Genomic DNA, 25,770 nt, shown 5'->3' with positions numbered 1-25,770 from the left:
GGGCACCCTTTTTTTCTAGAAGAAAAGCACTGATCCAGACTAAACATACCAAACTCTCTCAGCCATTCCTCATAAGGCTTGGTTTCCAGACCCTTGACCATCTTGGCCACCCAACTCTGCACATGTTCCAGCTTGTCAATATCCTTCTTAACTTGTGGCGCCCAGAGCTGGCACCTGCATTCCAGGTGTGGTCTGACCAAGGCAGAATAGAGTGAGACTATTGGCAGGGCCCTTCATTGGCATCCGGACTGCATGTGGGGGGATACAGGCATTAAAGTGAACAGGGAAACCTTTCCTTACGCAGGTGTTCCTCCTGCACAACAGAGTCCCACAGAGTTTTGGGTAGACCAGTTATAGCTTTAACTCACTGCGTATTCTTCCTGGGAATCTGAAGAATGTGAGAAGCTGGAGCCCACACCCAGGCTCCCTCCAGACATCCTTTGGATTCTGCATTCGTGATGATTCTTGACGGTATCAGGCCAGGGATGCCAACTTGAATGAAGTATCGGGGGGGGGCAGGTAAGCCACGCCCTGCATCACATAATCACATAATGGGGTGCGCTCACACCATTTGAATGGCAACGGCCATCAACTTTGGGGGAGGGCTGCCCCCCTCAAGTATTGGGCATGCAAAGGGACCTCAGCCCCTAGGAGCTGCCTCCACTATATCAGGTGGCTATTCGTGACCCTGCTTTTAATACTATTTGTGCCTGCCAAAGCTTTGGGGAGGACATATAGCTTCATTTCCTGCAACTTCCATCTAAAATTCTGCTTTTGTTGTGCTGTGTTGTGTTTTGGTTATACCCTCTGGATAATAATGTGGTAGCATCAGGGAAACGTCACAGAACAATGAATAAAGCAGAATAAATCCACCACTAGTGCACCATTATTGGGTCAATAACATGGAGGAGACATGTCTTTGGGCAAGGCTACCCAACGCTGTGGAAGTAATTCATTCAACTAGCAACTTGTTTTTGTTGCTGTTCTTTTAAAATGAATTTTATTGAAAATGTTTAACAGAAATAAAGAACAGTTATTTGGGTCAAGTTTGCAGCAGCAAATATAGTCGCCCTCTGCAACCGGGTAATGCAGCCGCCTCAATAAAACTAGACATTATTATCAGAGGGAGGGAGGGAGGGGGGGGGGCTGTGGGAAGTAGGGATGAGGAAGAAATTTGATTCAGTTTGCATTTAAAGGTGGATTTACCTATTTCACACTCCCTGAAACAATACATGACCCGGAATGCAGCCATCCTTCAAAATCCACACTTCTCCAAATTTTGCAGGGCTGTTCTCCAAGCTGATTTCTGGTCTCCCCTTCATATGCCCTATAGGCATTGTCAATATTGACTTGCTACCTCTGTGGTTGCTCGTTTGCCTTTAAGACAGTTTGTTCTCTGAAGAGGAAGGAAACCAGCTCTTCACCAGTTTAACATGGGGCACCATCCAGTGGCAGGTTCTTCTGCAGAAGCCACATTGGAATAAAACAGAGTTGCCATACACCTGGAATTTCCAGGACATAGCCGGCAATCAGCCCTCGTCAACAGCTTCTGGTCATATGGCGACCTGGCAACCAGTGCTGGAAGTGCAGCTCAAAAAGCTCAACAACTTTGTGTCTGGATTTTCAGCTTTTGAAACATGGCAATCCTAGAATAAAGGGCAAGCACCTGTTGGGCCCTTGGATCAAATCAATGGCTGATATCTAATGCAAGTCCTACTCAGAGTAGACCCACTGGAGCTGATAAACATGACCAACATCCACACTTCTAACTGTTCTGTCGCTTTCCCAGAGAAACCTGCTGTTTATTGTTGAATCAGAATAAACGTCCATCAGTTTTTCTGTGGATTGACCATTTGTTCGGATTCTGTGGTAAACAGCAGGTTTCCCGGGCAATGCTGTGGGACAAATGCAAAACTATTTGGACCTGTGCTTCCAAAGCACAAGAGAAATGGAAAGCCACTCAGACCTGTGTCTTCTCAGCATGAAACAAGCAGAAGTGTGGATGAGCCCTTAGTCAGGTTCCTTAACTTCAGCAGGTAGGAACTAGCTCTGGATACTAGCTGCCTCCTCACCTTCATAGTGCCCCTTCTAAGCATGAAAAAGAGCAAATCCTACAAAAGATTAGGATGTTTCACTTAAAAAGGCTGCAGTGTTTAATAAGGTGGCTTGGTTTAGCCCAGCCTCCCCCAACCTGGTGCCTTCCAGATGTTTGGGGCGGCAACTCCTACCTGCCCCATCCAGCACAGCTGGGGTTGTAGCCTAAAACATCTGGATGACACCAGGGTTGGGAAAGGCATTGCTTTACAGGTTCCAGAGGGCACTGAAAACAATGGTCTTCCGGCCGTCCTAAGTGCCCCTGTGTCCTTGGAGCCGGCTTCTCTGTTAAGCTGGGCATCCTTCCACCCTATAGGGCTGGCTGGTGAGAGAGTGGCGCTCCTCTTTGGGGGTTTCTTTTGCTTCCACCTTTCTGGCCAAGCCCCAGTGCCTTTGAAGCCACCGTTCAGCAGAAGGAACATATTCCTTGCTAGGTGCACCATTGGTGTTAGTGGCGCTCTGGCTCAGGAAAGGGCATCCCGTCCCAGGGAGAAGCTGGCCGTGAAGGTGGAGTCCTCATGCAGGGAACTAATCTGCTGACGTGCCAGTCTGGGACAGAAGATTTGTCGCAGCTCACCCGAAATACTGCTGCTAAAGGTGGCGTAGACCCAGGGGTTGGTGCAGCTGTTGAGACTGGCGAGGAGCATCAGGAGGGTGAAAGCTGGACCTGGAGAGGAGAAAAGGAGCAAGGGTCAGCCTGGGAATTGCAAGAGCTCAGCCATGGGACATGCTCAGGAAGACAAAAAATAAAGGCAAGGGCACCTCTGAGAATAGACAGAGTGCAGTTCTCCCAACACTGGGTAACCACAGCCTGCTCACATGTTTGGGGGCTTCCAGGGGAGGCAATGTCGTTCCCAAAGAGACCTCACATATCCCTAGCTGAAAACCATTGTTCTCCTATAGGGAAGAAATGTGATCCTGTGTGGGATTATCTCCACCCATCTCTCCACTGGCAGGAAGTAAAATCTTTAAGAGAATACACCTTGGGGCTGTCTGTATTAGGCATAGAATTGAAGTAATATGAGTCCATATGCTGTGCTTAAATTTCATTCACAGATCATGGAATTCAATACAGTGCATGCAAAGTGCCCACCCTGCCACCCACCTTTTGCCATGTCAGTGAGATAAGAGAATAGGAGGCAGCAGGTAGGTTCCTAGACCACAAATGGGATCCAGCTGGCCAGGTTGAAACTCTGGAACCTGTTTCAGGCCCCAGCCGCACACTGACAGTCAGCTCCACAGCTAGCCATGGGGAGTCCTTGATCTGGATCATGATAGTGGTGCTTAGCCCCCTACCGTTTTCCCAATCAGGGGGGGCAATTGAAGTCCCTCCCTGCCATGCTGTGGTCTGGATTGGCAGGGTGTGTAGCTGTGTGTGTGCTTATTTCTTTTAAAGAGTAAACAATGCTTTTATATATGTGAAACATAGCCTGTAGCTTGTATCCACAGTTGTAAACAGAAGGAAGAAAAGAAGTGGCAGACCTTTTTAAAAAAGGAAGAGAAATAGTGTCGTAGCTGTAACCTTGAACTTTTTTCATGTGCCCTTGTTCTGCTGCTCAGCATACAATAAGAAGGAAGGAGGAAGGTGCTTTTAAGGGCTCATCCACACTTACCATTTGCTTTCTGGGCACAGCTGCGCACTTTCCTGCTCCTGGTCCAAGTGCTTTCTTTTTTTGCCCTGCCATTTCCCCCAGGAAAACACACTCTTTAATGCTGAATTGAAAGAAACAGCAATTCAGGTTTGGGGTGGATTGCTGTTTGTTCCAATACAATGGTAAAGAGGGGGTTTTTTTTGGGGGGGGGAGGAGGGGAAGCACTTGGATCCATACCTGAAAAGCCCAGATCTGTGCCCAGAAATGCAGGGCAAATGTGTGTGTGGATCAAAATGCTGCAGTGGATGCCAGTTTGTAGTCTGGAACCTGACACCCTATGCTGCTGCAGGACTCACCGTCTAGCGGGGCCTGAGGATCCCACACAGACCACAGCTGGACTAGGAAAAAGGGGGCCCAGCAGAACACGTAGATAAGCACAATGGCTAGGGTCATCTTTGCAGTCTTGGACACAGCCCCGGAAATGGGGGAGGGCCCCTGCTGGCTGTCCCGGCCCCGCAATGCTCCTTCTGGCCCCAGGCGCAGGCTGCGGTGGACCTCACGGAAAATCATGGCCTGGCAGGTAGCAATGAATAAAGTGGGGAAGACGAAGACCATCAGAGTCACCCATGTGATGTAAGCCCGAATGCCCCAGGGCTCTGCAAAGTGAGCCCAGCACTCGTGGGCTCCGCTGGGCAGCTTGGTTTTGGAGAAGATGAAGAGCTGTGGGAGGCTGAGGAGGAAGGATGCGGTCCATGCCGCCACCACCAGGCGATGCCAGCTGGCTGGGCCCTTCCGGAAAGCCAGCATGGGCCGGCAGATGGCTCGGTGGCGGTCGTAAGTCATGGCCACAATGACGTAGGAAGAGGCAAACATGCCAACCACCTGCAAGTACTTGATGGCGCGGCACAAGACATCCGGGCCCTGGAAGCGGTCGGTGATGTCCCAGATGAGCTGCGGCAGCACCTGGAAGAGCGCCACGGTCAGGTCGGCCAGGCAGAGGTGGCAGATGAAGCGGTGCATGGGGCTGGCCCGGCGAGTGCGGCGGAAGAGGGCTCCCAGCACCAGCCCATTGCTCAGAGTGGCTAGCAGGAAGATGGAGGCCAAGATGGCGATTTCCACTTGGGCCAGAGCGTCGTCCCGGTCGTCAGATAGAGGGAGGGAGGTGTTGGAGGTGGGGACAGGCAGCGTGGAAGAGGCGTTGAGCATTTGCTTCTGCAGAAGGTAAGAGGGCGAATGGGAGGGGAGAACACCCAAACAACGTTATGGTATATACCCATTAATCCAACTCAGCACTTCAAAGGCAAACACAGGGATGAAACACAGACGCGTGATTAAATGATGCACTGCTGCAACTCAAGGGTACACAGGGATGGAATCAAGGGCAGGATATTAGTCTGGTTTATTGCGATATAAGGTTTTTTGGAGACAGCACTTACTTCGCCAACATAGTGCCCTCTAGAAGTTTTGGACTACAAGTCCCATCATCCTTTGCCATGATGATGGGTGTTGTGGTGCATGCAGAATCTGAATTCATCAGCTCAGAAGCATAAACAGAGAGCAATTATAACAATCCCTAAATAGGAAAGGGCAAATCTGCCAACTTCAGGTTCCCTCTACTTTTCATTTTCTCAGTTTTAGCAGTCTGCTACATTTCCACATCAATGTGTGATTTTTTTAAAGGTCCTTGTGAAAATTCATTGGCATTTTAATGTGAATTTCTCTTAAGAGATAGAGTCTTGTATGCAACTTAGCCTAGTATACACATTTCAGCAAAGCAATTTCCCCTAATGCAACAGATTTCTGCATGTTATTTTAATATTTGCACTTGTATGCACACTTTGCCCTAGCATGCACATTTTTGTACCCAGAACATGGCCAGAGAATAGCACTGCAAAATTTGAGGAAGTGTGAAGTTTGAAGGGTGGCTGTGTTTTGGTTCAGAAAATGTGAAGTAGGCAAGTCCACCTTAAATGGGAACTGAATCAAATCCCTCTCCCATTGCTACCCCCAAATCACTGCTGCCCCATAGCAGCTGAGCTAGCCTGTCTCCATGCCTGCCTGGGCCCTCAGCACAGTCTCCCGTCCAGCCCAGTCTCCCATATCGGCTCTCCTGCAGGCCAGGGACAGAATGTTTGGACACTCCTGGTGGTCCAGCAACCATTCTCTTCTTTCACTTCAGGCTTCCGACACCAACTGCCTTGACCTCCTCAACTGGGAATGGCATGCTTTTCATATTTGACAGATTAAAAAAAACAATAAAAACCCAGCTCAGGTGTTTTACTGAAAGTTGGTATTGTAACGGCTGCCATGTTTTGTTTGCATGGGTTGTTTGCTAACAATCAGGGATGGTTGACTGATGTTTCCTCAGCGGGAGCTAATGGCTGGGGATGTTTCCTGAATGCGCAATTGATCAGCAGGGTGGGAACAGAGCCCAATGCGCTCTGTGTGTGTGTGTGTGTGTGTGTGTGTGTGTGTGTGACTATGACTATGACTATGACCAGAGAAAATCAGAACTGGCCCTAACTGGAATTCAACTGTTGCTCTTGGGAAATCTGGCACAGGATTAGCCTGCTGTTTAACACTGTGTGAACACTAAGAGTCTGAAGTGCATGGGGCTTGTTCTCCACCCCAGAATTCCTCTGTTCACATCACTTTGCGATACTGGCACGCTACCCCAAGAGTGCAAAGGGAAGCTCCATGCCTGATCTCCATACACAGCAGAGGGGGGTACAGAGAGTGAACTTTACAAGGAGTGGGGGTCTTGACTGCCTCCCCTCCTCAATGTCTCCACGCCCCATTGTGGGACATTTGTTTACCTGTGTGTGCACTATTTTTTCTCAATATTTGGGATGAACATTTTCTGAGATACAAAACTTCCACAAAAGTAGAATTTTTAAAAAGTGTGTGGCCCTAAGCCCTACCAGTTGCCCACTGGTAAAGCAGAAAGGGACAAAAGTCTGCATTTTTAAATAATACGTCCCCCCCAGCTCAGCATTTTGGCACAAATGTCTTCTAATTTTTCCATGCGATTTTGCCTAAGAAACACATTTTTTGCAAACCAACTGCATTTTATATGTAATTTTAAGTAATAAATGATTTTTGGTGAGCACGTTATGCTAAAATATGCATGGCTGTAGACATTACTTGGCTGGAGAACTGCACTGCAAAATTCATAGAAGCCTGCATTTCAAAGGATGGTTGTGTTTTGGAACACACAAATTTGGTAGGTTTAACTTTGAAAGATAACATAAATTGAATTCCCCCTGCCCGTTACAAGCCACCTTAGAGGCCACTGGGCCAGGGGTGCCAACTTGAATAAAATAGGGGAGGGGGGGCTAAGTAAGCCCTGTCTTGCATAATCGATCACTTGATGTTGTGCACACACAACTGCTGAATGGCAATACCCATCAAATATTTTATTGGCCCCTAGGAGTTGGATCCTATGCACTGGGCAATGTGAACAGGTGGTTTTCCCTGGCAAGTGTTCATGATTTCCTAGGGAAATGCAGCAGCGTATGAATGACACGGCTAAGTTGGAGACAGCAAGTGATGGCATTTCTCCCCCAGGCCTTCCCCTTGCAGATGCATAGATCAACTGCTTCCTTCAAGTCTGACGGTACCCCCATGTCAAAGAGGATACCATGTAGCTGCTGCCTTGCAAGGAGTCAGACATTGTCAGCCCATCCATCCCAGTCCTGCCTATCCAACTGGTAGCTCTCCAAGGTCACAGGCAGCGCAGATATCCATCAACCAGAGAAGTCAAGGATTGAGCCTGGGACACTCTGCATGCAACGCAATTGCATGATCCCCCTCTTTTCCCCACAAGCAACCGGCTCCTCCACAGCTTCCCCCAGATGTAGTTATAATTCATTTGCACTTGGGGGCGGAGTGTTCACCAAACACCTAATTCTACAGATGCTGATGAAGAGATCCTGCTCCCAAGGCAGTCAGCATCATCAGGCCAGCCAGACATGTGACAAAGTCCTGGTTTATCATGCCCCACAAGTCAGGTCTCTCCATTGCCTGCTGTACTGTTAACTTGCCTCACAGTAAGGTTGTTTCTGTAGCAGAGTAAAAGTGGTTTGAGGTTTTCTCTACAATCCAGCAATATAGAAATTTTATGAAATTAATAATGAATAAATAAAAGCAGAGGGCGGGGTGTGAGGAGCTAGAGGCATTGCAGGAGTGCCCAGTGGAATAAAATGAGGGTGCGTGGGGCAGACAGTGGGGCTGGACTCTCACCGAGAACAAGAATGCAAGAGCAAACTTGGGCCGCCTTGGTGCGTTACCTGTTCAAGCAGTTACCTGGTCATCCATGGTCAGAGCATCAGCTGGCAAGTAGCTTCAGAGGTGAAACCTCACCATGTTTGCTGCCCACAGCTTGTTTGTAGAACCCACCAGGGAAAGAGAAGCTGTGGTCCATTCAAAGAGATGCTGGATACATCCCTCTGAGAGGCATCTCCTGAAGCCCTCCGAGCTCTCTCTCCTGAATCTTGGCAGTGAGGATGCTGCAATGCTCCTCTCAGGGAGAACGTTGGTGAGAAAGTCCGTGCCTGAGTCTTGGGTAGCTAGGAGGGAGGGAGGGAGGGGCAGAGGAAGGGAGGGGGCCAGTGAAGGGGAGAGGGCCAGTTGAGCCGCCTTTTCCCCACCCCCTGGGCAACACAGCTGACAGAACTTGACCCGGTGCCAAACACACTGACTCTGCAATGGGTGGATTCTCTCTAGAGGGAAGGAGACCCTACAGGAAACAGGAGGAGCAGCAGGAGAAGTGCTGGTGGATGATGATGCCACCAAATGTGTGAACGGTTGGACCACAACATGGACCTCAGTGCCAACTTCACCCCAATTCTGTGCTTGGAAACCTCAACATCCAGAATGGCTTGGCTTTTGTGTGACTGTATTGGACCAAAGCATTCTACCTCCAAGCCCCTCATGCTCTAACCAGTAAGACTCCACCTTCCCTCCAGGGCAGGCCTGCGCATTTTATGGCCCACACATTGTATAGGCCTGAACTAAGGCCATCGCCTTCTTTTCTGGCAAACCTTGGTGTGTGCACGCTTTGGCTTTTAGCAGCTCCATGACAGACAGGCAATCAGAGGGGCCGGGGAAAAGCCACACCTGCTGAATGCTCTGCCTGCTCCATGCAGCTATTAAAGGCAAGGAGTCCAAAGTAGGAACTGAATGCTAACTTGGATAGAAGCAAGAAGCCCTGGATTACCAATCCAACGTGTGCACATGTGCTGCTCCCCAAGCCTTACTTTAAAGGAATTAAGTTCCTTTCTTTCTTTTCCACATCAGTTGGCACCTTATCGGACAAGGGGTTATGGGGCAGAGAGATTGTATCACCACTCCAGGCCTGGAAATCTCACTTTGGGTAACATGGGAGAGAAATATGAATGCCCACCTCCCTACCCTACTTCCCACCCTCCTCTCCAGGCCCAGGGATTCCAGTTGCGCCTTCTAAGCCACAGCTTGGTTCATAGTGTTATTTATGTGTAGAAATAAATGAATGACAGAATCTTGATAATATCTGGCATACTGTGTACCCTCCAACATTCCTCAGGTGAAAATAGGGACATTTCTTCCACCACTACACCAACGGGACATCGCACGTAAGCCCTCCAACATTCTGAGAAAACCCCTTAACCCCAACTGTATTTTATTTTATTCTTTGGTAGATTTACAAAAAGAAAAACACACACCATTAAATACATTTCAGAAAGGAGCAAGATTATATGCAGGTGCACAAAGCATTTCCAGGGGGCCCTTCCTTCTGCCTGCCCCTCAGAGCCCGCGTGTCATGTGAGGCTGGGCCTCAGGGGTGCCAGCCTCTCCTCTTCCTCCTCGCCTGCTGTCCCACGGGACGAGAGGAAGTGCAGATAAGCCCTTTGTCTCCCGAGGTTGCCACCTTTTTCTTGGCCTTTTGGACTACAAGTCCCAAGACATCTGGAGAGCCCCAAGCTGGAGATTGTCAAGGATGGGGAACCAGCTGCTGCTGGAGTACAGAACCCAATCCATTGCCCCACAACCATTGGCCATGCTAGCTTGGACTGATGGTAGTTGGGGTCCAGCAACATCCAGAGGGCCCCCTGCTCCAAGCACCTTCTGAAATTCTGCCCTCCCCTTGCTCCCCACCCCCAGCATCCCCCCACCCCTCTTCTCAGTCCTATCCCTTTTATGGCCTTGTTGAGAGCCGGGAGGGGAGGGTTGAGGGGAGTGGGCAGCCGGCCAGGGTCTTGTGTGTATGTTCCCACTTTATCTGCAGAATATAATTTATGCAACTCAGGGTAGGTCCTGGCCAACTGGCAGAGGAGAAGCAATTCAGAAAATTGGACAGCACACTAGCCTCCCGGTCCTCAGCACTTGACCCCTGATGTACCAGAGTCCTCCTGCCCTGATCTGCTTCATTCTAGAGGACTGAAACAAGCTCCTTCGCCCCCCCCCAACCTCCCCCTCCTTAGAAGTGCTAGGGGGCTTCCAGATGTTCTGTTTTCATTTGTCCTGACTGCTTTGTCCAAAGCTGGCATGGAAGTGATGCCATGCCTGCTGTTCACTGGGCATCCTATCTGCTTTGTTTGGATTCAGGGCCCCTGTGTGCTTATGATTCTACTCCCAAGAAGTGAGGTGACCTCTCCTCCCTCAGTTAGTCATGCTTGATGCAGTTCTTACGTCTATGTTTGTGTTGTGTTTTTGCTTTTATTGTATTGCACAGCTTTTGGGAGCCCATGGCCACCCTTACAAATGGGCACCACACACTCATGTTGCAACTGAGCCCACACACAGCCTAGCCGACCGGCTACCATAGAAATGCTTTTTTCAGCAGAAGGAGGGGCAGGGCCGCCAGGTGCCCATATTGGCAGTCCTTGATATTTGTTGTATATATATGGTGCATATGGGCTGTATGGAGTGCAAGAGGAGGGGTCATACGTCTGGTGGGGGAGATGTCATGCTCCACCTGAGGCAGTTCATCCACCTTTGGTCCCCACTTTGCATTCAGCTCTCACCTGTGGCTCCTGGAAGCTGTCAGCATATGACAGTGGCCACATCCTGGGAAACAGCCTTGACTGGCTGGCAAATCCAGGTGAGGGTAGCCAATGGGTCTCAAACCCTTGGTGAGGAGACAGGCTCCGGCAGAATGAGTGGACAAGACCAATAGTGGGTTCAATGGTCAAGAAGGCAGTTTCTGTACGTGCTGTAAAGGGAAGTGAGGGGTAGATGGGGCTCGTCCACCAGGAAAGGTGGCCTTGTGGGATATCTTTGGGGGAAGAAAAGGCTCAGGACAAACCCTACACAAATCTGGAGTGGAGTCCCTGAGACGGTTGGATGGCACTTTGTACGCCTCTTTCTGGCAACCCCTGCAGCCAAGCTGGTGCCAAACCTCTTGCTCTGCTTTCCTTTGGACCACATCAGCGAGGCCAAGAGGGGGGTCTTGTCGTCTGGGCAGGCCAGGACCACCATACACACTGCTCAGGCTTGTGCCCTGGAAATGTCATTTCAGTGCTGCTAATGCAGTGTTTTGGCTTCACCCGCAGAGGTGCACTCCACTGTCTATTAAGACAGATGGATGCCAGCATCAAACACACACACACACACACACACACACACACACACACACACACACATTAAGTTCCTTCCAATGATGTAATGGGCATCACAGAGCAACTAATAAAGCAGAATTCATGTGTGGAAGGTCCAGTATAAATCCACCATCAATGCTATCATTCGTCAGTGATATGTGGCAGAATAAAAAGGTAAAGGTAAAGGACCCCTGACAGTTAAGTCCAGTCGCAGACGACTCTGGGGTTGCGGCGCTCATCTCGATTTACAGGCTGAGGGAGATGGTGTTTGTCCGCAGACAGTTTTTCCGGGTCATGTGGCCAGCAGGACAAAACCAGAACAGCACACAGATACGCCGTTTACCTTCCTGTTGGAGCCGTACCTATTTATCTAATGGCACTTTTTTTTTGGCATGCTTTCGAACTGCTAGGTTGGCAGGAGCTGGGACCAAGAAATGGGAGCTCACCCCATCTCGGGGATTTAAACAGCCGACCTTCTGATTGGCAAGCCCAAGAAGCTCAGTGGTTTAGACTACAGCACCACCCGTGTCCCCATGTGGCAGAATACACCTGCAGAAAAACAACACACCCCCCCCCCAGCTGTCTGGAAGGGCCCGAAAAGACAGTTCTGGTATTAAGCGGTATATGAATATATGAAATAGATAAATAAATGCTGGTTAATGAGGACTCGCTGACTCAGTCCCCCAATCCTCATTTTCCTCCTGAATTGTGGGGTAGGGCCTTTTGGAGAGAGCTGGAAGGCAAAAGGAAGGCTGAACAGTCCTCTCTCCGGCTCAGAAGTTCTCCCTTGGAGTTGCACCACCATTGGCAGTAGGACATAGCGTGACAAATGCAGGGTGAGGAGGAAACCCGCCAGCGTTGCTCTGCCTTTAGTTGCAATGCGGAAACTCAAGCAGTAGATTTCCAAAATGTTAAGGAGGCTTTTAAAGTTTGAGAGCCCTGTAGGAGATCTGCATATTTCAGGCTGCCCTCTCCCAGGGACCCTGGCTGCTGGCTGCCGCCGGCTTCACTGAACACATGGAATCCCCATTAAAACAATTTCCTCATCTTTCACCTGTTTAATCTCTCATTCACCGCACTCAGTAGATACAGATCACCCTGAGGGGTTATCCATTTTCTCACAGCGCACTCCTGGGAAAGCCTTGAAGGTTCCTAGCAAGGCGCAGCCTCCTGTAGCATGGCTCAGTCCTCAATTTAAGTTTAAATAAAAAACAAAAAATAGGCAGATACACAGAGAAGAGCTAGCAGCGGTCTCAGTTATGAAAACTAAGGGGAGCCTCCAGCTTCAGGCGCAGTATACCTTGGAACAGGGCTGGTTCAAAGTCTTAGGGGCCCTCAGCAAAGTTTTTGCTCTATGTCAGTGGGTCCTGCCAGAGACAGCGGGAGGCAGCACCTTTGCAATCCATGCTGTGCAGCTTAAAGCAGTCAGCATTTAAATTTCCCACAACATCCTTGGCATGCATTAGTAGACCAAGGGTTGCCCGCTACTGCAAAAGAGGAATGTCCTCTGTAAAGCAGGGCACATGGCCACAGTAGCCCAAGGACCAGAATGGTTTATTTCAAGGTTTGGCAACTGGTGGCAACAAGATGTCTTTGGTCTACTCTCATTCACACACACACACACACACACACACACACACACACACACACACTGCCTCCAGACTGCCAGTATTTTGGCGAAGGGATTCAAGCACATCCCTGAGAACTTTAGGTTTGCACCCTTAAATTGGATTAAAGGCTCTGTCGCTCTAGCATAAGAAATCTACTTTTTCCAAAGCAAACAAACACCCAAAGATAGGCTTTTCACAGTTTAGATTGAAAGGAGCATGAAAATGCATTGAAAAGTGTTGAGTGAACAAACGACTAACAGGAAGAGATGTAAACAGCCTGCAAGCAAATGAGGATAAATGCAGAACAAATATTTATTGTCATATAATCAGCCTGCCAACATCCTGAGTGTTGTTCTTTGCCTGCTTCATTCTCAAGCTTGTAACCAGTGAGACGCTTACTGTTGTCTGGGAGCCTCACCCTGCAATAGCCCACTCCCTGGAGCGCTCAGCTGGCAGCTCATCATGCCTTCCTCCTGCTGATTCCTTACTGAACATTACAGCCTGCTTTGGTGGGGACACTTTGCCAAAGTCCCCCTAAGAAATGGAGCCAGCCTTGTTCCAAAGAATACCTGGAGGATCCATTCAGTCTTCATATCCAGTGCCATTAATAGACTCTCTTCTCCATGAATCGGTCTCTTTAAAAAAAGCATGGCGGGGGCGCCTGGGCACTTATGGGCTGGACGGACTAACACTCAGCATCTGCTTATTCTTTCAACCCCAACTTTCCTTTTCCATTCACTGTTCACTGTGGAAGATGGTGCAGCAATAAAACTGCTAGCACATTTGCAAAGCTAAGCAGTGTCTGGTATGGTTTCAGATTGGATGGGGGAGCGTGTGTTAAGATCCCTGCATTGCAGGGGGTTGGACAAGATGACCCTCAGGCTTAGCTGTCAACGTTTCCCTTTTCTTGCGAGGAATCCTATTCGGAATAAGGGAATTCCCCTTTAAAAAAGGGAAACGTTGACAGCTATGCCCTCAGGGTCCCTTCCAACTCTACAATTCCAGGGTTCTATGATTCTAAGTGGTGCCCCTGGAAAACTGCACTTGGCTCGAGCACCACAATGGTCCAAGCAAGGACTGCAAATGGTTTGGTTCCCTGGTGGGCCAGTAAACAGGGAGCGATAATCATTCCCTGATGCCGATGATAGGAGGAGGCATGAAATTTCCTGGCATAAAGCTATTATCTCACCGCAAAAGTTTCTGAACTTCAGAAAGATTGGAGGAAAGCTCTAGAGTAGCAACAAACAGCTGCAGCTATGGGAAAGTCATATGTTTGTGCCTTGCGGGTGGCCACTGTCAGAAATTGTGTAGGATCATAAAATTTTAGGGTTGGGAGGGACCTTAGAGGTCGTTTAGTCAACCCTTCTGCTTAATGCTGGATCTGCAATGCCTGCAATGCAGGATGCAACTACAGCATCCCTGACAGCTTCCCCCAAAGAATCCTGGGAGCTGTAGTTTCTTAAGGGTGCTGAGAGTTGTTAGGAGCTCCCCATACTTGTCACAGAGCTACAATTCCCAGAGTTTCGTGGGAAGAGAGGTTGACTGTTAAACCACTCTGGCCATTGTAACCCTGTGAAGGAAATAGGGGTCTACTAACTATTCTCAGCACCCTTAACAAACTACAGCTCCCAGGTTTCTTTGAGAGAAGCCATGACTGCTTAAAGTAATGCAATAATGCTTTAAATGTATAGTGCCGATGTAGGGCTACTGTAAGTCTGTAATTTCTTGGACATATCTAGAATACCGCAGTGAGCAGCAGAAATCAGTTAAATGTTCAGGGGAAATCTGGATGTATGGGGAAACTAAAGAAAGCTCAACAACTTTTCTGTCTGGATTTTCACTGTTTGAAATATGGCAACCCTACAGCCTAAATGGTCTGAGCAGACTCAGCAGCTTCTAGTAAGGTGAGGCAAGGGGACCAATGCTCTACATCTTTTGTTGTTGTTGTTGTTTAGTCGTTTAGTCGATCTTACGCCATAATAAATTGGTGAATCCTTAGGACGCCACTTCACAAGGCTCTTTACTCACTTCCAGGCAAGCTGTTTATTGAGCACACATCCTGATTTGTTTGTAAAAAAATAAATGTGGGGAATTTCTATGACAACCACTGTTTATCACGCATTCATTCTGATTTCTTTGTGCAGCAGTTATAAAACATCACATCAAACGTTATTATCCCACACTTTCCAGTACATTTGCCTGTTATGTTCCTTGCTGCAAAAGGTGGGCTAGGCAGGCTGCAGAGGAACAGGAAGGACAGGGCAGGGCAGCTCCCCAGGAACCATCCTGATCCGCTGCTGCCTCCCTCCTTCTCAGGGGCCAGCACTGCTGAGGCCAAAATGGCAGTGTTGGTGTGAGGTGCATGGTGGCAGCGGAGCTACCTCAGCCTGTCCTTGCTGTTCACCTGTGGCTTGCCTGCTGCTCCACCATCCCATTGTACTGTGCGTGGCCATCTATTGGTGGCAAGGTGAACTGCAGGGTGACAACAGTCTTACATTTCTATGTATACAGCAGGCATGTCAAACAGGTTGATCACAGGTTGATCACTCCCCCCTCCCCCAGTCAAAAAAGCTCTTGGCAATGACAATGGGTAGATCACTGCCATTTGTTTTAATACTGGGAGTAGATCGCACTTGCTTGGGAGTTGGACATGCCTGGTATACAGGAATAGAGAGTGGTCTGCACCAGTAACAGGAAAGACATAAGAGCCAAGACCAAGAAGAAGCATTTTTAATTTATTCAGATAGATAGATAGCTTTAACAGTTTCTTAGTATTTTCTTAAAGCGATAGGCCATTTTGGGGCCCTTGGGGCTCCTCCCCCAAGGAGAACCTCCAAAAAGGCACACCGTGGAGGAGAGTTTCCTGGCTCCCACTCAAAGAAGAATTCAAACTCAGGCTGCAATGTCTACCAAAATCTTTAATGCTCAGATCAGTGTGATACAGGGGCAAAATGCCATTAAAAGGCACAGCAGGTGCTACACATAGCCAAGCAAGAAAAACCTTGATCCAGGAATGATACATACCCTGGCTTAGGAGTTAACACCTCTTAAGCCCGCTCACCCGCCCCCAAATATTTGAGGAGGCCGGGACCCCCCCCCCCAAGTCCAGGGGAATTCCCATTTAATTGTGTGTGTCATGTCATGTGACTATGTAGGACAGGGCTTACTGCCCCCCCCCGCCCCCCATATTTAATTCAAGTTGGCACCCCAGCAACCCTGTTATTAGGGAGTGGGGCCAGTACTAATTTCTCACCCATGCGCAGTGATCCCATGTTGAAAACAAACCCATTTGTATCCACTGTATTAATGCGCCAAGGGACTATTTTGTGTCCTTATGACTGACAAGTGGTGGAAGGAGCGAGCCAGAGTCTAGTAGTGAGACTGTCCCTGGTAACAATACTGGTTTTAACCCTCTCACTGGTCAGAACTGAAGTTGTTATTTACAACTTTAAGGTCAACTAGGCGAGTATCTTGTGCTTGGCTGAGGGGGAAATCTCTGTTGTGTTCTGCCTGCAACTCTTTGTACAAAGATTCTTTCAGGTCGCAGTGAGGGGGACCATTCAAGCACCCTGAGCCTGTTGGAAAAAAGGTAGGCTCTAAATGGAATCATACATCACATGTGCAAACTAAATCTTCCAAAGAGCTTGTATTGAGCAATGTTGGTTATTCAATCCCTTTTTCAGAAGAGCTGCGAACTCGAAAGCCGAATGTGGTCGATCTCCGTGCTTCTACCTGGAGGGACTTCTCTTGTCGGGACACCACTGCAGGGGAGGCCCTTTCCCTTGCCACCACCACACAATAAGGTACATCTTTGGGTGGGACGGCCATCCCTGTTTTGTTCCAGCTCTTTTTTTTACAGACCTCACAGAGCTACCTGTGCCGGAGGCAGATCTGCTCCATTGACAAGTAGGAGGCAGTTTCAGAGCTTTTGATCCATCAGGTGAACATCTGCAGTGCAGGATTGAGAGACACCTGCGTCTTGACTGCGCTGCTTTAGGTAACCGGCTGTTTTTGCTCCTGTGTCTGGAGGGGAGGGCTGCTGAAGACCCTAGTCTCTTCCAGGTGCATCTCAGGGACGCAAGAAACAGAATTTTGCAAGCCTTCAGGAAACTTAATGGCAAGTGAACTTCACATTCCACAATTCAGTGATCTTTTTCAGTCCAATCCTTTTGGGCTGGCTTCTCCATTTCCCCCCGCTTGATCTCTTCACAGTTCTGCCCAAGAGCCCACCACACTCAGGTGAAGCCAGCTCTTCCTGCAGAAGTCAGGTCAGTAAGAAGAGCTGGGTTCCAAAAACATTTCTCTGGAATTGGCGGGAAAGGGCCGGGGACAAACTATTGAGTCCAGATTGCTTTTCACAGACCAGCAGAAGGAACTTCCAGGCCCATGAATTCACACTTCGGAGGGACAAAGAAAAAGGTGAGCATAAAGGCAGAGTTTGGAGACTGGAACCAGTCTCTCTGTTCTGTCCTGCAAATGAATGGCAGTCAACATGGCACTCTGTGACGTAAACACATCTAGGTGAATATCCCTTGCTCATGGCAAGGGATAAAACCTCGATTGTGTTCTGTCTGCAGCTTCATAATTCTTAAGGGTTTTCTTTTTTCCTGAGAGAACATTCTGTATTCAGAGTGTTCTCTCAGGTTTTGCTTTTCACCTTGTTGCATTGGCCAAAAAAAAGCAAAAGACGCTGGTGGTTGGCGCTCCTGGTTTCCAGGACGGGGTTCAAGCCCCTGCGGTGTCCCTGCTTACTTCCAATGCAACCCCCCCCCTCTCTCTCTCCCCCTTAAGAACTAAATGAAGCAAAGTGCTCCTCTGATGCATCACTGGTGTGTGTCTAAGACAAGGTGGATTACATGGATGCTTCCCATCCTAGCACTCCTTGCCATAGGGAGCAAACTGACTTCAAATTTACAGATTGTTCCCTATTGAAGGAGAATTACATGAAGATGATGTACAGATGGTACACAACACCAGTGCAGTTAGGGAAATTGTACAAAACTAGTTCAAATATATGTTGGAAGTGTAAGGAAAAGGAGGGGACCTTTTATCATATGTGGTGGGATTGTAAGGTAATTAAAAAATTTTGGGAAATGAAATACAATGAATTGAAGATAATGTTCCATTTAACATTTATTAAAAAGCCTGAAGCATTTTTATTAGGGATTGTAGGGAATGATCTGCCAAAAAAGCTGAAAAACATCTTCATGTATGCGACAACGGCTGCGAGAGTTCTGGTAGCACGAGGATGGAAGACTGAAGAAACCCCAGCTAAAGAATCATGGCAAGAAAAATTGATGGACTATGCAGAACTGGCCAAATTGACATATAAGCTACGGGACAAGGATAACTGTGACTTTAAAGATGAATGGGAACCCTTTACAAAGTATTTGAAGACACAACAAAGCGAACTGGACTCCTTGGCTGGTTTTGAATAAACATTCACAAACTTTTTATTGATAATAATCAGCTAAATAGTTTGAGGATCTATACAACTTTGTAACATGCAGAAAACAGCATTTTTAGAGAAATCAAAGAGTGGAACTGAGGGAAGTCGGGGTGGGGGTGAGTGGGTTCTGTGGGGGGAGGGAGGGAAAGGGAGAAAAAATGGGGGAAAATAAGGATGATATGTTTCTGGATAATATGTTTTGTTTTAATTTTGAATAAAAAGTTATTTTGTAAAGAAAGAAAGACTACAGTTCCCAGAATCCTCTGAGGAAGCCATGTGTTTTAAATGTATAGGCCTAAATCAGCAACAAATTAATTACCATTATGTGACCCGTCTCCTGCTGTGCACTGGAAGACTCTCCCCTTGCCCAGCTCAGCCAGAGGTGGCAGAAGGGGTGGGCAGAGCGCTGCCTCTTGCTTTTTTGCCGCCTGAAGCGGGTGCTTTGCCCTGTCTCCTCAGTGGGCCGGCTCTGGTTATGTGGACCAGAAAGCCCGCAACTTACCTGGGTCTTGCATTCTGGGAATCGCACCTAAAGCCAAAATCGCGTGTAGTCAAAACACATTGGGTGCAATGGTGTGCCGGATTGCCAGTCTTTCCCCCCAGATCCTTTCAAACCCCTTTATTAAACAACAACTACTGGTGAGCGTAGAAAGCTGAATACGTGCAAATTAAATGCACTTAAATCGCGGGATTGCTGTACTTTATACCAAAAGTGATTGGCCGAGTGACAAGTTTTGCTTTTGTGTTTATTGCTCTTCTGCGGAAAAACCAACAAAATACATTAAAAACAAAAGCAAACCCCAACCCTCCACACATTGGGTATATTTTTTGGCTCTAACATTCATAAGCTCCTGTTGCTCCCCGCTGCCTCCTCTCCGACGCTGCTGCAGCTAAGGCGGGTGGATTCCGAAGGATCCCCCCACGTGGGCTGGCCGCTCCCTGGGATCCACCCCCGGGGGGAGGAGGGGGAGGCGGCGGCGGCGATGGAAGGAGCGGCGGCGGCGGCGGCCGGAGGGAGCGCTGTGTCCCGGCCAGGCCTCGCCTTGTATCCGGCGGAAAAGCAGCAGCATTGCGCCCGCGGAGGTGGGGGCGGGCTGGGCTCTCGGACGCCTGGGTCCCTTGGAGGGAAGCATCGCGGCCCCCCCCCACTTGTTTCCAAGAGGGGCGGGCATTCCTGCTCGGGGCCTCCTTTCCTGGGGGGGGCAGTAGTTGTGGGGGGGGGGGAGGGCAGCGCCGGGATCGCGGGCGAGAGCGAGGGGAGGGGGGATCAGGCCCCGGCTGCCCCGGTGCGGCCTCATCCTGCCTGGAGGAAGCTCCGCTGGGCGCCGCGGGACTCGCTTCTGCGTCAAGGCGCCTCTGGCCAGCGCCTTTCCGGAAAGAGGCAGGAGGGGCAAAGGTGCTTGAAATGGGTTTCCCCGGTTGCAGATCGAAAGGGGATATAGATTAGAAGTGCGATTAGGATCCGGCAGGTTGGGCACTCTTGCTGGGAGGGGGGGGGGCAGGGGGCCGGAGTCCCTGGTCACTTGCCAGGGTGTTGCTGAAGGGACTCTAAGCGCAGACCCACCACATGCATTTGAATGAATTGCACGTGTGCTAAGTTGCATTTCCAGAGCTGCTGGGAAATCAAGGCGGTGGGTTGCTAGGGTTTCACCCGCAAAGTATTAGGGGCACTTTGTAGCTTTGTGAGGGGTAAGCTGCAGTGCCCAGGATTCTTTGGGGAGAGAAATGGGGATAAGTTGCCCTTTAATGCGTTTTGACCCCTAGCTGCAAATAGGACAGAATGGTGACTGAGAGGGGTGAAGGGAAAGAGGTAGGAAGGCCTTGAATGAAATCCACATGCCCTGGGCCCCCTCCTCTTCTAGTTATAACACATCTCCCCCTGCTTCCCTGATGCAACCCCCCCCCCTCTAAAAATAGTAAGCAAAAGAGATCGGCACAAAAGTGGCCCCCTCTACCCTCCACCCTGCAATTTGAACATTGGTCTTGAGTTTTCTCCCATCCACAGTCATGGAGAAGCAGGGATTCTAATCCGTGTCAGAGCTCCGCAGTCAAAAACCAGGGACTAGAAGCTCTCCCAGAAATATTAAACATAGAATACAAAGGTGACTTTGAATAAGAGAGAGTGTCTCTTGTTGGAAAGGTGGGCAGTGTGTGCCTGGGGGGGGGGGTTATTGTACGTTTTATGCTCCTTATCGCTACCCCCAACATCAGTGAGCTGAAGATCCCTTTCCCATCATCATCATTGGCCCAGATTGCGCTGGGCTCCCTGGCCCCTGACCCTGAGCCCCGCAAAGAAGGGATCAGCAAGGAACTGGATGTGACGGAGGACATCTTGCATGTGTGAGTATTGGCCGGGCGCCCCCTTCTACAAGAGGCAAGGTGTGTTGGCAGCCGGGGCACATGGTGGCCTCTGAGTCCTGGGTGCGGCCTGCAAGAAGGTCTCATGCACAAGCTGCAAGAGGATGAGAGACAAGGTGGCACCGTAATGGATGGCATGTTGGACTTGAGCCAGGGTTTAAACAACAACAGTTTTATTATTTGTACCCCGCCCATCTGACCAGGTTGCCCCAGCCACTCTGGGCAGCTTCCAATAGATATAAAAATATAAAACATTTAAAACTTCCCTATACAGGGCTGCTTTTAGATGTCTTCTAAAAGTTGTATATTTATCTTCTTGACATCTGATGGGAGGACGTTCCACAGGGCGGGTGCCACCACCAAGGAGGCCCTCTGCCTGGATCTCTGTAACCTCATTTCTCACAGGAGGGAACTGCCAGAAGGCCCTTGGAGCTGAACCCTTTGAATGAGTCTCTTTCTTGGCCTGACCCACCCTGCAGGGCTGTTTTGAGCATAACTTGGAGGAAGAGTGGGGTGCAAGTAAAATAAAGAGGTGTGCTGAGCAAGACCTGCATTTTGATCCTTGTGCTTCTGGTAGGAATCTGCCTACCATCCATTTAGCACCATCTGCAGTTTTTCAGGTGGACAGACAGGCGTAGCTCCCAGACCTACCAGGGATTGACCATCTGCATGCAAAGTGGCTGCTCTCCCACTGAGCTGGGGCCCTTCTGCACCCCGACCTTCTGTTGTCTCCCCTTGCTGACTTAGCTGCCAAAATCATTCATCTCTCACACCACTCCGATAACATGATGCTCATCCCTCGGATGCATCACAAATGCCTTGCTCTTGCCTTCAGAGCCCTTTGTGGCCATGCTCTCTTAGGACAGCATTCTTGTATCCTGATATGTCTCTGCCTGTGATCTTTGCTCCTCAACGTCTAGACGTCTTCTGTTCCCCAAAACAACTCTGCCTTTTCCTCCCTGGTGCCCCATATGCCTGGTACCCCCTCTCAGAACCCTTCTGTGCACCCTCCTCGCTTATTTCCTTCAAGCCCTCCCTCCCATCACCTTTCCCACGAAGCCCAACAACAACAACAACAACAACAACGTGTAGGGTTGGGGTTTTTCCGCAGATGAACAATAAACACAAAAGCAAAACTCGGGAGCATAGCTTGCCATCACCTTTCCCATGAAGCCCTTGGAGCAGGGACACTGCAGCAGCCAAGCCTCCAACTAAACCTCAGCACTTGTCAGTCGAATCATCGCCTCCTTTGCCTGCCCCCACGTCCCTTTCCTTTCTCTGTTGTGCCAAATTTTAAACTGTAAGCCTGTCAGGGCAGAGATCTATCCCCTCGTATTTTCTGTAAAGTCCTATACAAGCTGATGATACTATATGGAGGAGGAGGAGGATAATAAGAATAATTCCTCCCTTCCTCTCTGTTCTGTACTTTGCATTCAGGTAGTGCTATAATAATAATTAAGTGAAACAGTATATTTTCTGGCATCCAAATGTATTGGACCAGGTGCCCAGTGTCTGCCAAGAGTAAAAGGGAAGCTCAAGGACTGGAATAGAATGAGGATATTGGCAGAAGGAGTGGCATGTTCATTGGACTCTTAAGTGTAGTGCAAGTGTTGAAGTTTTATGTTTCAGTCTACACAAAATACATTTTTTTATATTTTTTTGCAGTCGATGGAGAGCAGATGAGGCCCGGATTCTGCGTGTGTCCATTAGCTCCTTCCTGGAGCATCTCTCCTTGGTGGTGGAAACGATGGACCTCTTTGGGCCTCCTGTGGCTTGATAGATGGTTGCAACAGGAAGCTTCCCCAGAGTCTTGGCTGGACTCTGGACTTGCCCATGGGCTACTGATGTCAGAGGAGGCGCTGAACATGCCATCCTTAGAGCCAAGATGTTGCTTTGTGTTCTGGAGCCAGCGGAGAACTCTTTGGTCTCGGATACTCTTGGACATTGATAGATTTTGGGTGCTGAGAAGCAGGCAAGCCTGGGACTGCCTTGATATAAGACAAAGTACATAGAATCTGGAGCTTTAATAAATTGTCCAGTGTGCTTTACTTTATAGTCTGCATGTGTTAACTGATTATATATATTTGAGCCGGCTCACCATATTGATTAATCAGTTACACAAACCCCAGCAAAATCTTAATCAGAGTGTGTCTCCAGGTGTTGCTGGATTCCAGTTCCCTTCAGCCCCATCCAGCATGGCCGAGGGTCAGGGATAATGGGAGTTGTAGTCGTTGCAGCACCGGGAGAGACACAGGTTCCCCATCCCCATTGCTGCTTCTCTCTGTCTCTCTTGCCACCAGGGGGAAAGCAGCTAATAGCTGGCAGTGAGGAAGAGGAGGGGGCCAAGTGGCAGAGGAGCCAAAACGGATGGCGTGGCCTTGAAGTCCTATTTATATAGCAAGATTTGCCTTTTTTTCTTTTTCTTTCTTTCTGGCAGGGCTCCTACTTGTTAAACAGCAAGCAAAACTTCCCCACCTCTGTCGCCACCTTTGCATTCTGGTGAAAGAGGAAACAAAAATGACTGATTACTTGTCTCTCCATTGCTCCAATGGTTTGTAAAGCCCCATCCCGGTGGGGAACAAATGGTGCAAAAACACTTGTGTACCATTTTGGCTAGCTAAATAAATCCTGAAATCTCCATCGTAATTGCTTATAAACAGGGACCCGTGGCTCACATTTTTTGGTTTTTTGGGGGGTCTGAACCCCAATATTCGATCTTTGACCATGGTCTCTTTTTTGACAGCCACTGCCAGAATGGAAATAGCTGTCAGGTGGGAAATGGGGGGAGGCTCTCCCTTTACGATCTTGGTTTTACCCAGGTATGGGACATGGCATTATCTGGGAGTTTGAATCAACGCAGCAATGAGATGATAAATGGGCAGGGTAAGAAGGATAAATTTCTGAGTACATGGTAATAGTTCATTGATTATATCAACAAATTGGCACTGTCGCTATGACCACCTGCCATGGGTGTAGACAGGATTTCTTTTAGGGGAGGCAAGTGAGGGTTGCCATACAGTGGTACCTTGGGTTAAGTACTTAATTCGTTCCGGAGGCCCATACTTAACCTGAAACTGTTCTTAACCTGAAGCACCATTTTAGCTAATGGGGCCTCCTGCTGCTGCCACGCCGCCGGAGCACGATTTCTGTTCTCATCCTGAAGCAAAGTTCTTAATCAGAGGTACTATTTCTGGGTTAGCGGAGTCTGTAACCTGAAGTGTATGTAACCCGAGGTACCACTGTATTTCAAAGAACAAAAAAGAGGACGCCATGAAGGTTCTCATTTTAAATACTCCTACTATACGTAGCTATAGAAGCCGTGATATATTGCTCAGGGGGGCACGAGAAGAGATGCGGAAAGCAAGTTTTCAATCACCAGTCTTGTCTAGGACTCATTCAGAAAGTATAGCCAGAGACATTTGGGCAAATTTAAAAAATGTTACCCCTGAAAAAGAGGATGTGTCCTGGAAAAAGAGGACACACGGCAATGGGGGGGGGGCAGAAATGAGTTACCTGCGACACAATTGGTCAGTTAAGTATATTTTTATTTACTTGATTGGGGCAGCAGTTCCCCCCTCCAAACCCCTGACCACACCACCTGCAACCAGGGGCGGAGGAAGGGGGTGCAGTAGGTATGGGGCTGTCCCGGGTGTCCCCACTGAGGGTGGTGACTGTGTAGGGCGGCACTCACCACGGGGCCTGCAAAGTGCCCAAGGCTCTGCGCTGCCCAGTTTGCCTGCTGCCTCCCCCCCCCCAAACTGTAGGGCGACTGAGTGGGAGGAGGCAGGCAGACTCTGGAGGCCCCACAGTGCGCCCCACACCTATGGGCTGCTCACCCCACCCTTGTCCCACCCCTATGGGCAGCTTGCACCCCAGGTGTCCGAGCGGCTTTCTCCGCCACTGACTGTCCCTGGCAATAATACTGGTTTTAGCCCTCTCACTGGTCAGAGCTGAAGTTGTTATTTACAACTTTAAAAAGAGATACAACAAATTTTCACTTGTGTTCCTTGCTGCAAAAGGTGGGCTAGGCACCTGTGAGCTGAGGATCCCTTTCGCATCATCATCATTGGCCCAGATTGCGCTGGGCTCCCTGGCCCCTGACCCTGAGCCCCGCAAAGAAGGGATCAGCGAGGAACTGGATGTGACGGAGGACATCTTGCTTGTGTGAGGATTGGCCAGGCGCCCCCTTCTACAAGAGGCAAGGTGTGTTGGCAATCGGGACACATTTTGGGCTCTGAGTCCAGCCTGCTGGAAGGTCTCCTGCACAAGCATGGGGCCTCCAGAGTCTGCCTGCCTCCTCCCACTCAGTCGCCCTACAGCTGGGGGGGAGGCAGTGGGTGGACCCTTTGGACAGCACAGAGCCTTAGGCATGCTGCAGGCCCTGTGCTGAGTGTCACCCGATAATCCCCCCCAGTGGTGACACCTGGGGCAGCCCCATACCTAGCACACCCCCTTTCCTCCATCCCTGGTTGCAGGTGGGGTGGCCGGGGGTTCGGGGGGGGACTGCCACCCCAATCAAATAAATAAATAAAAAAACTTAACTGACCAATTGTGTCACACGTGACTCAATTCTGCCCCCTCCCCCGGTTGCCGTTTGTCCTCTTTTTCCAGGACATATCCTCTTTTTCAGGGGTAACATTTTTAAAATTTGCCCAAATGTCTCTGGCTATACTTTCTGGATGAGTCCTAGACAAGACTGGTGATTGAAGACTTGCTTAGCCCTTCTCTTCCCCTGCCCCCCTGAGCAATATATCACAGCTTCTATAGCCTACATATAGTAGGAGTATTTAAAATGAGAATCTTCATAGCGTCCTCTTTTTTGCTCTTCAAAATATGGCAACCCTAATTCCCCCCCACAAAATAAACAAATCCTGGCTACACCCATGGCAGGTGGTCATAGCGACAGTGCCAATTTGTTGATATAATCAATGAACTATTACCATGTACTCAGAAATATATCCTTCTTACGCTGCCCATTTATCATCTCATTGCTGTGTTGATTTAAACTCCCAGATTGTGCCATGTCCCATACCTGGGTAAAAGCAAGTTCGTAAACTGAGGGCCTCCCCCCATTTCCCACCTGACAGCTA

At 49.1% G+C, this 25,770-nt stretch overlaps 2 protein-coding genes across 2 annotated transcripts; one reads left to right on the top strand and one right to left on the bottom strand.

Annotated features, from left to right (window-relative positions):
• Positions 1-1,047: 1,047 nt before the first annotated feature.
• On the bottom strand, positions 1,048-4,929 carry AVPR2 (arginine vasopressin receptor 2). Its single transcript, XM_028712782.2, has 2 exons — positions 4,043-4,929; positions 1,048-2,761 (listed from the first exon to the last, which is right to left on the bottom strand). The coding sequence occupies exons 1-2, from the start codon at positions 4,890-4,892 to the stop codon at positions 2,559-2,561; spliced, it is 1,053 nt and encodes a 350-aa protein (XP_028568615.2). The 5' UTR covers positions 4,893-4,929; the 3' UTR covers positions 1,048-2,558.
• Positions 4,930-19,253: 14,324 nt separating this feature from the next.
• Positions 19,254-22,728, top strand: LOC114587870 (EKC/KEOPS complex subunit LAGE3-like). Its single transcript, XM_028712708.2, has 3 exons — positions 19,254-19,367; positions 20,534-20,662; positions 22,346-22,728. The coding sequence occupies exons 1-3, from the start codon at positions 19,306-19,308 to the stop codon at positions 22,455-22,457; spliced, it is 303 nt and encodes a 100-aa protein (XP_028568541.2). The 5' UTR covers positions 19,254-19,305; the 3' UTR covers positions 22,458-22,728.
• The last annotated feature ends 3,042 nt before the right edge of the window (positions 22,729-25,770 follow it).

Source organism: Podarcis muralis, chromosome 17 (assembly GCF_964188315.1).
Source record: "Podarcis muralis chromosome 17, rPodMur119.hap1.1, whole genome shotgun sequence".
NCBI classification, from domain to species: domain Eukaryota; kingdom Metazoa; phylum Chordata; class Lepidosauria; order Squamata; family Lacertidae; genus Podarcis; species Podarcis muralis.
The sequence above is the reverse complement of the archived record's forward strand: the minus strand, read 5'-3'. Positions and strand labels throughout refer to the sequence as shown.

Excerpts from the sequence above, each read along its gene's own strand:
- LOC114587870 (XM_028712708.2), top strand. The coding sequence starts at position 19,306 with ATGGAAGGAGCGGCGGCGGCGGCGGCCGGAGGGAGCGCTGTGTCCCGG. Across the intron at positions 19,368-20,533 it reads TCCCGGCCAGGCCTCGCCTT|TGAGCTGAAGATCCCTTTCC; the intron begins GTATCCGGCGGA and ends CCCCAACATCAG. Across the intron at positions 20,663-22,345 it reads ACGGAGGACATCTTGCATGT|TCGATGGAGAGCAGATGAGG; the intron begins GTGAGTATTGGC and ends ATTTTTTTGCAG.
- AVPR2 (XM_028712782.2), bottom strand. The coding sequence starts at position 4,892 with ATGCTCAACGCCTCTTCCACGCTGCCTGTCCCCACCTCCAACACCTCC. Across the intron at positions 2,762-4,042 it reads TCCTCAGGCCCCGCTAGACG|GTCCAGCTTTCACCCTCCTG; the intron begins GTGAGTCCTGCA and ends TCTCCTCTCCAG.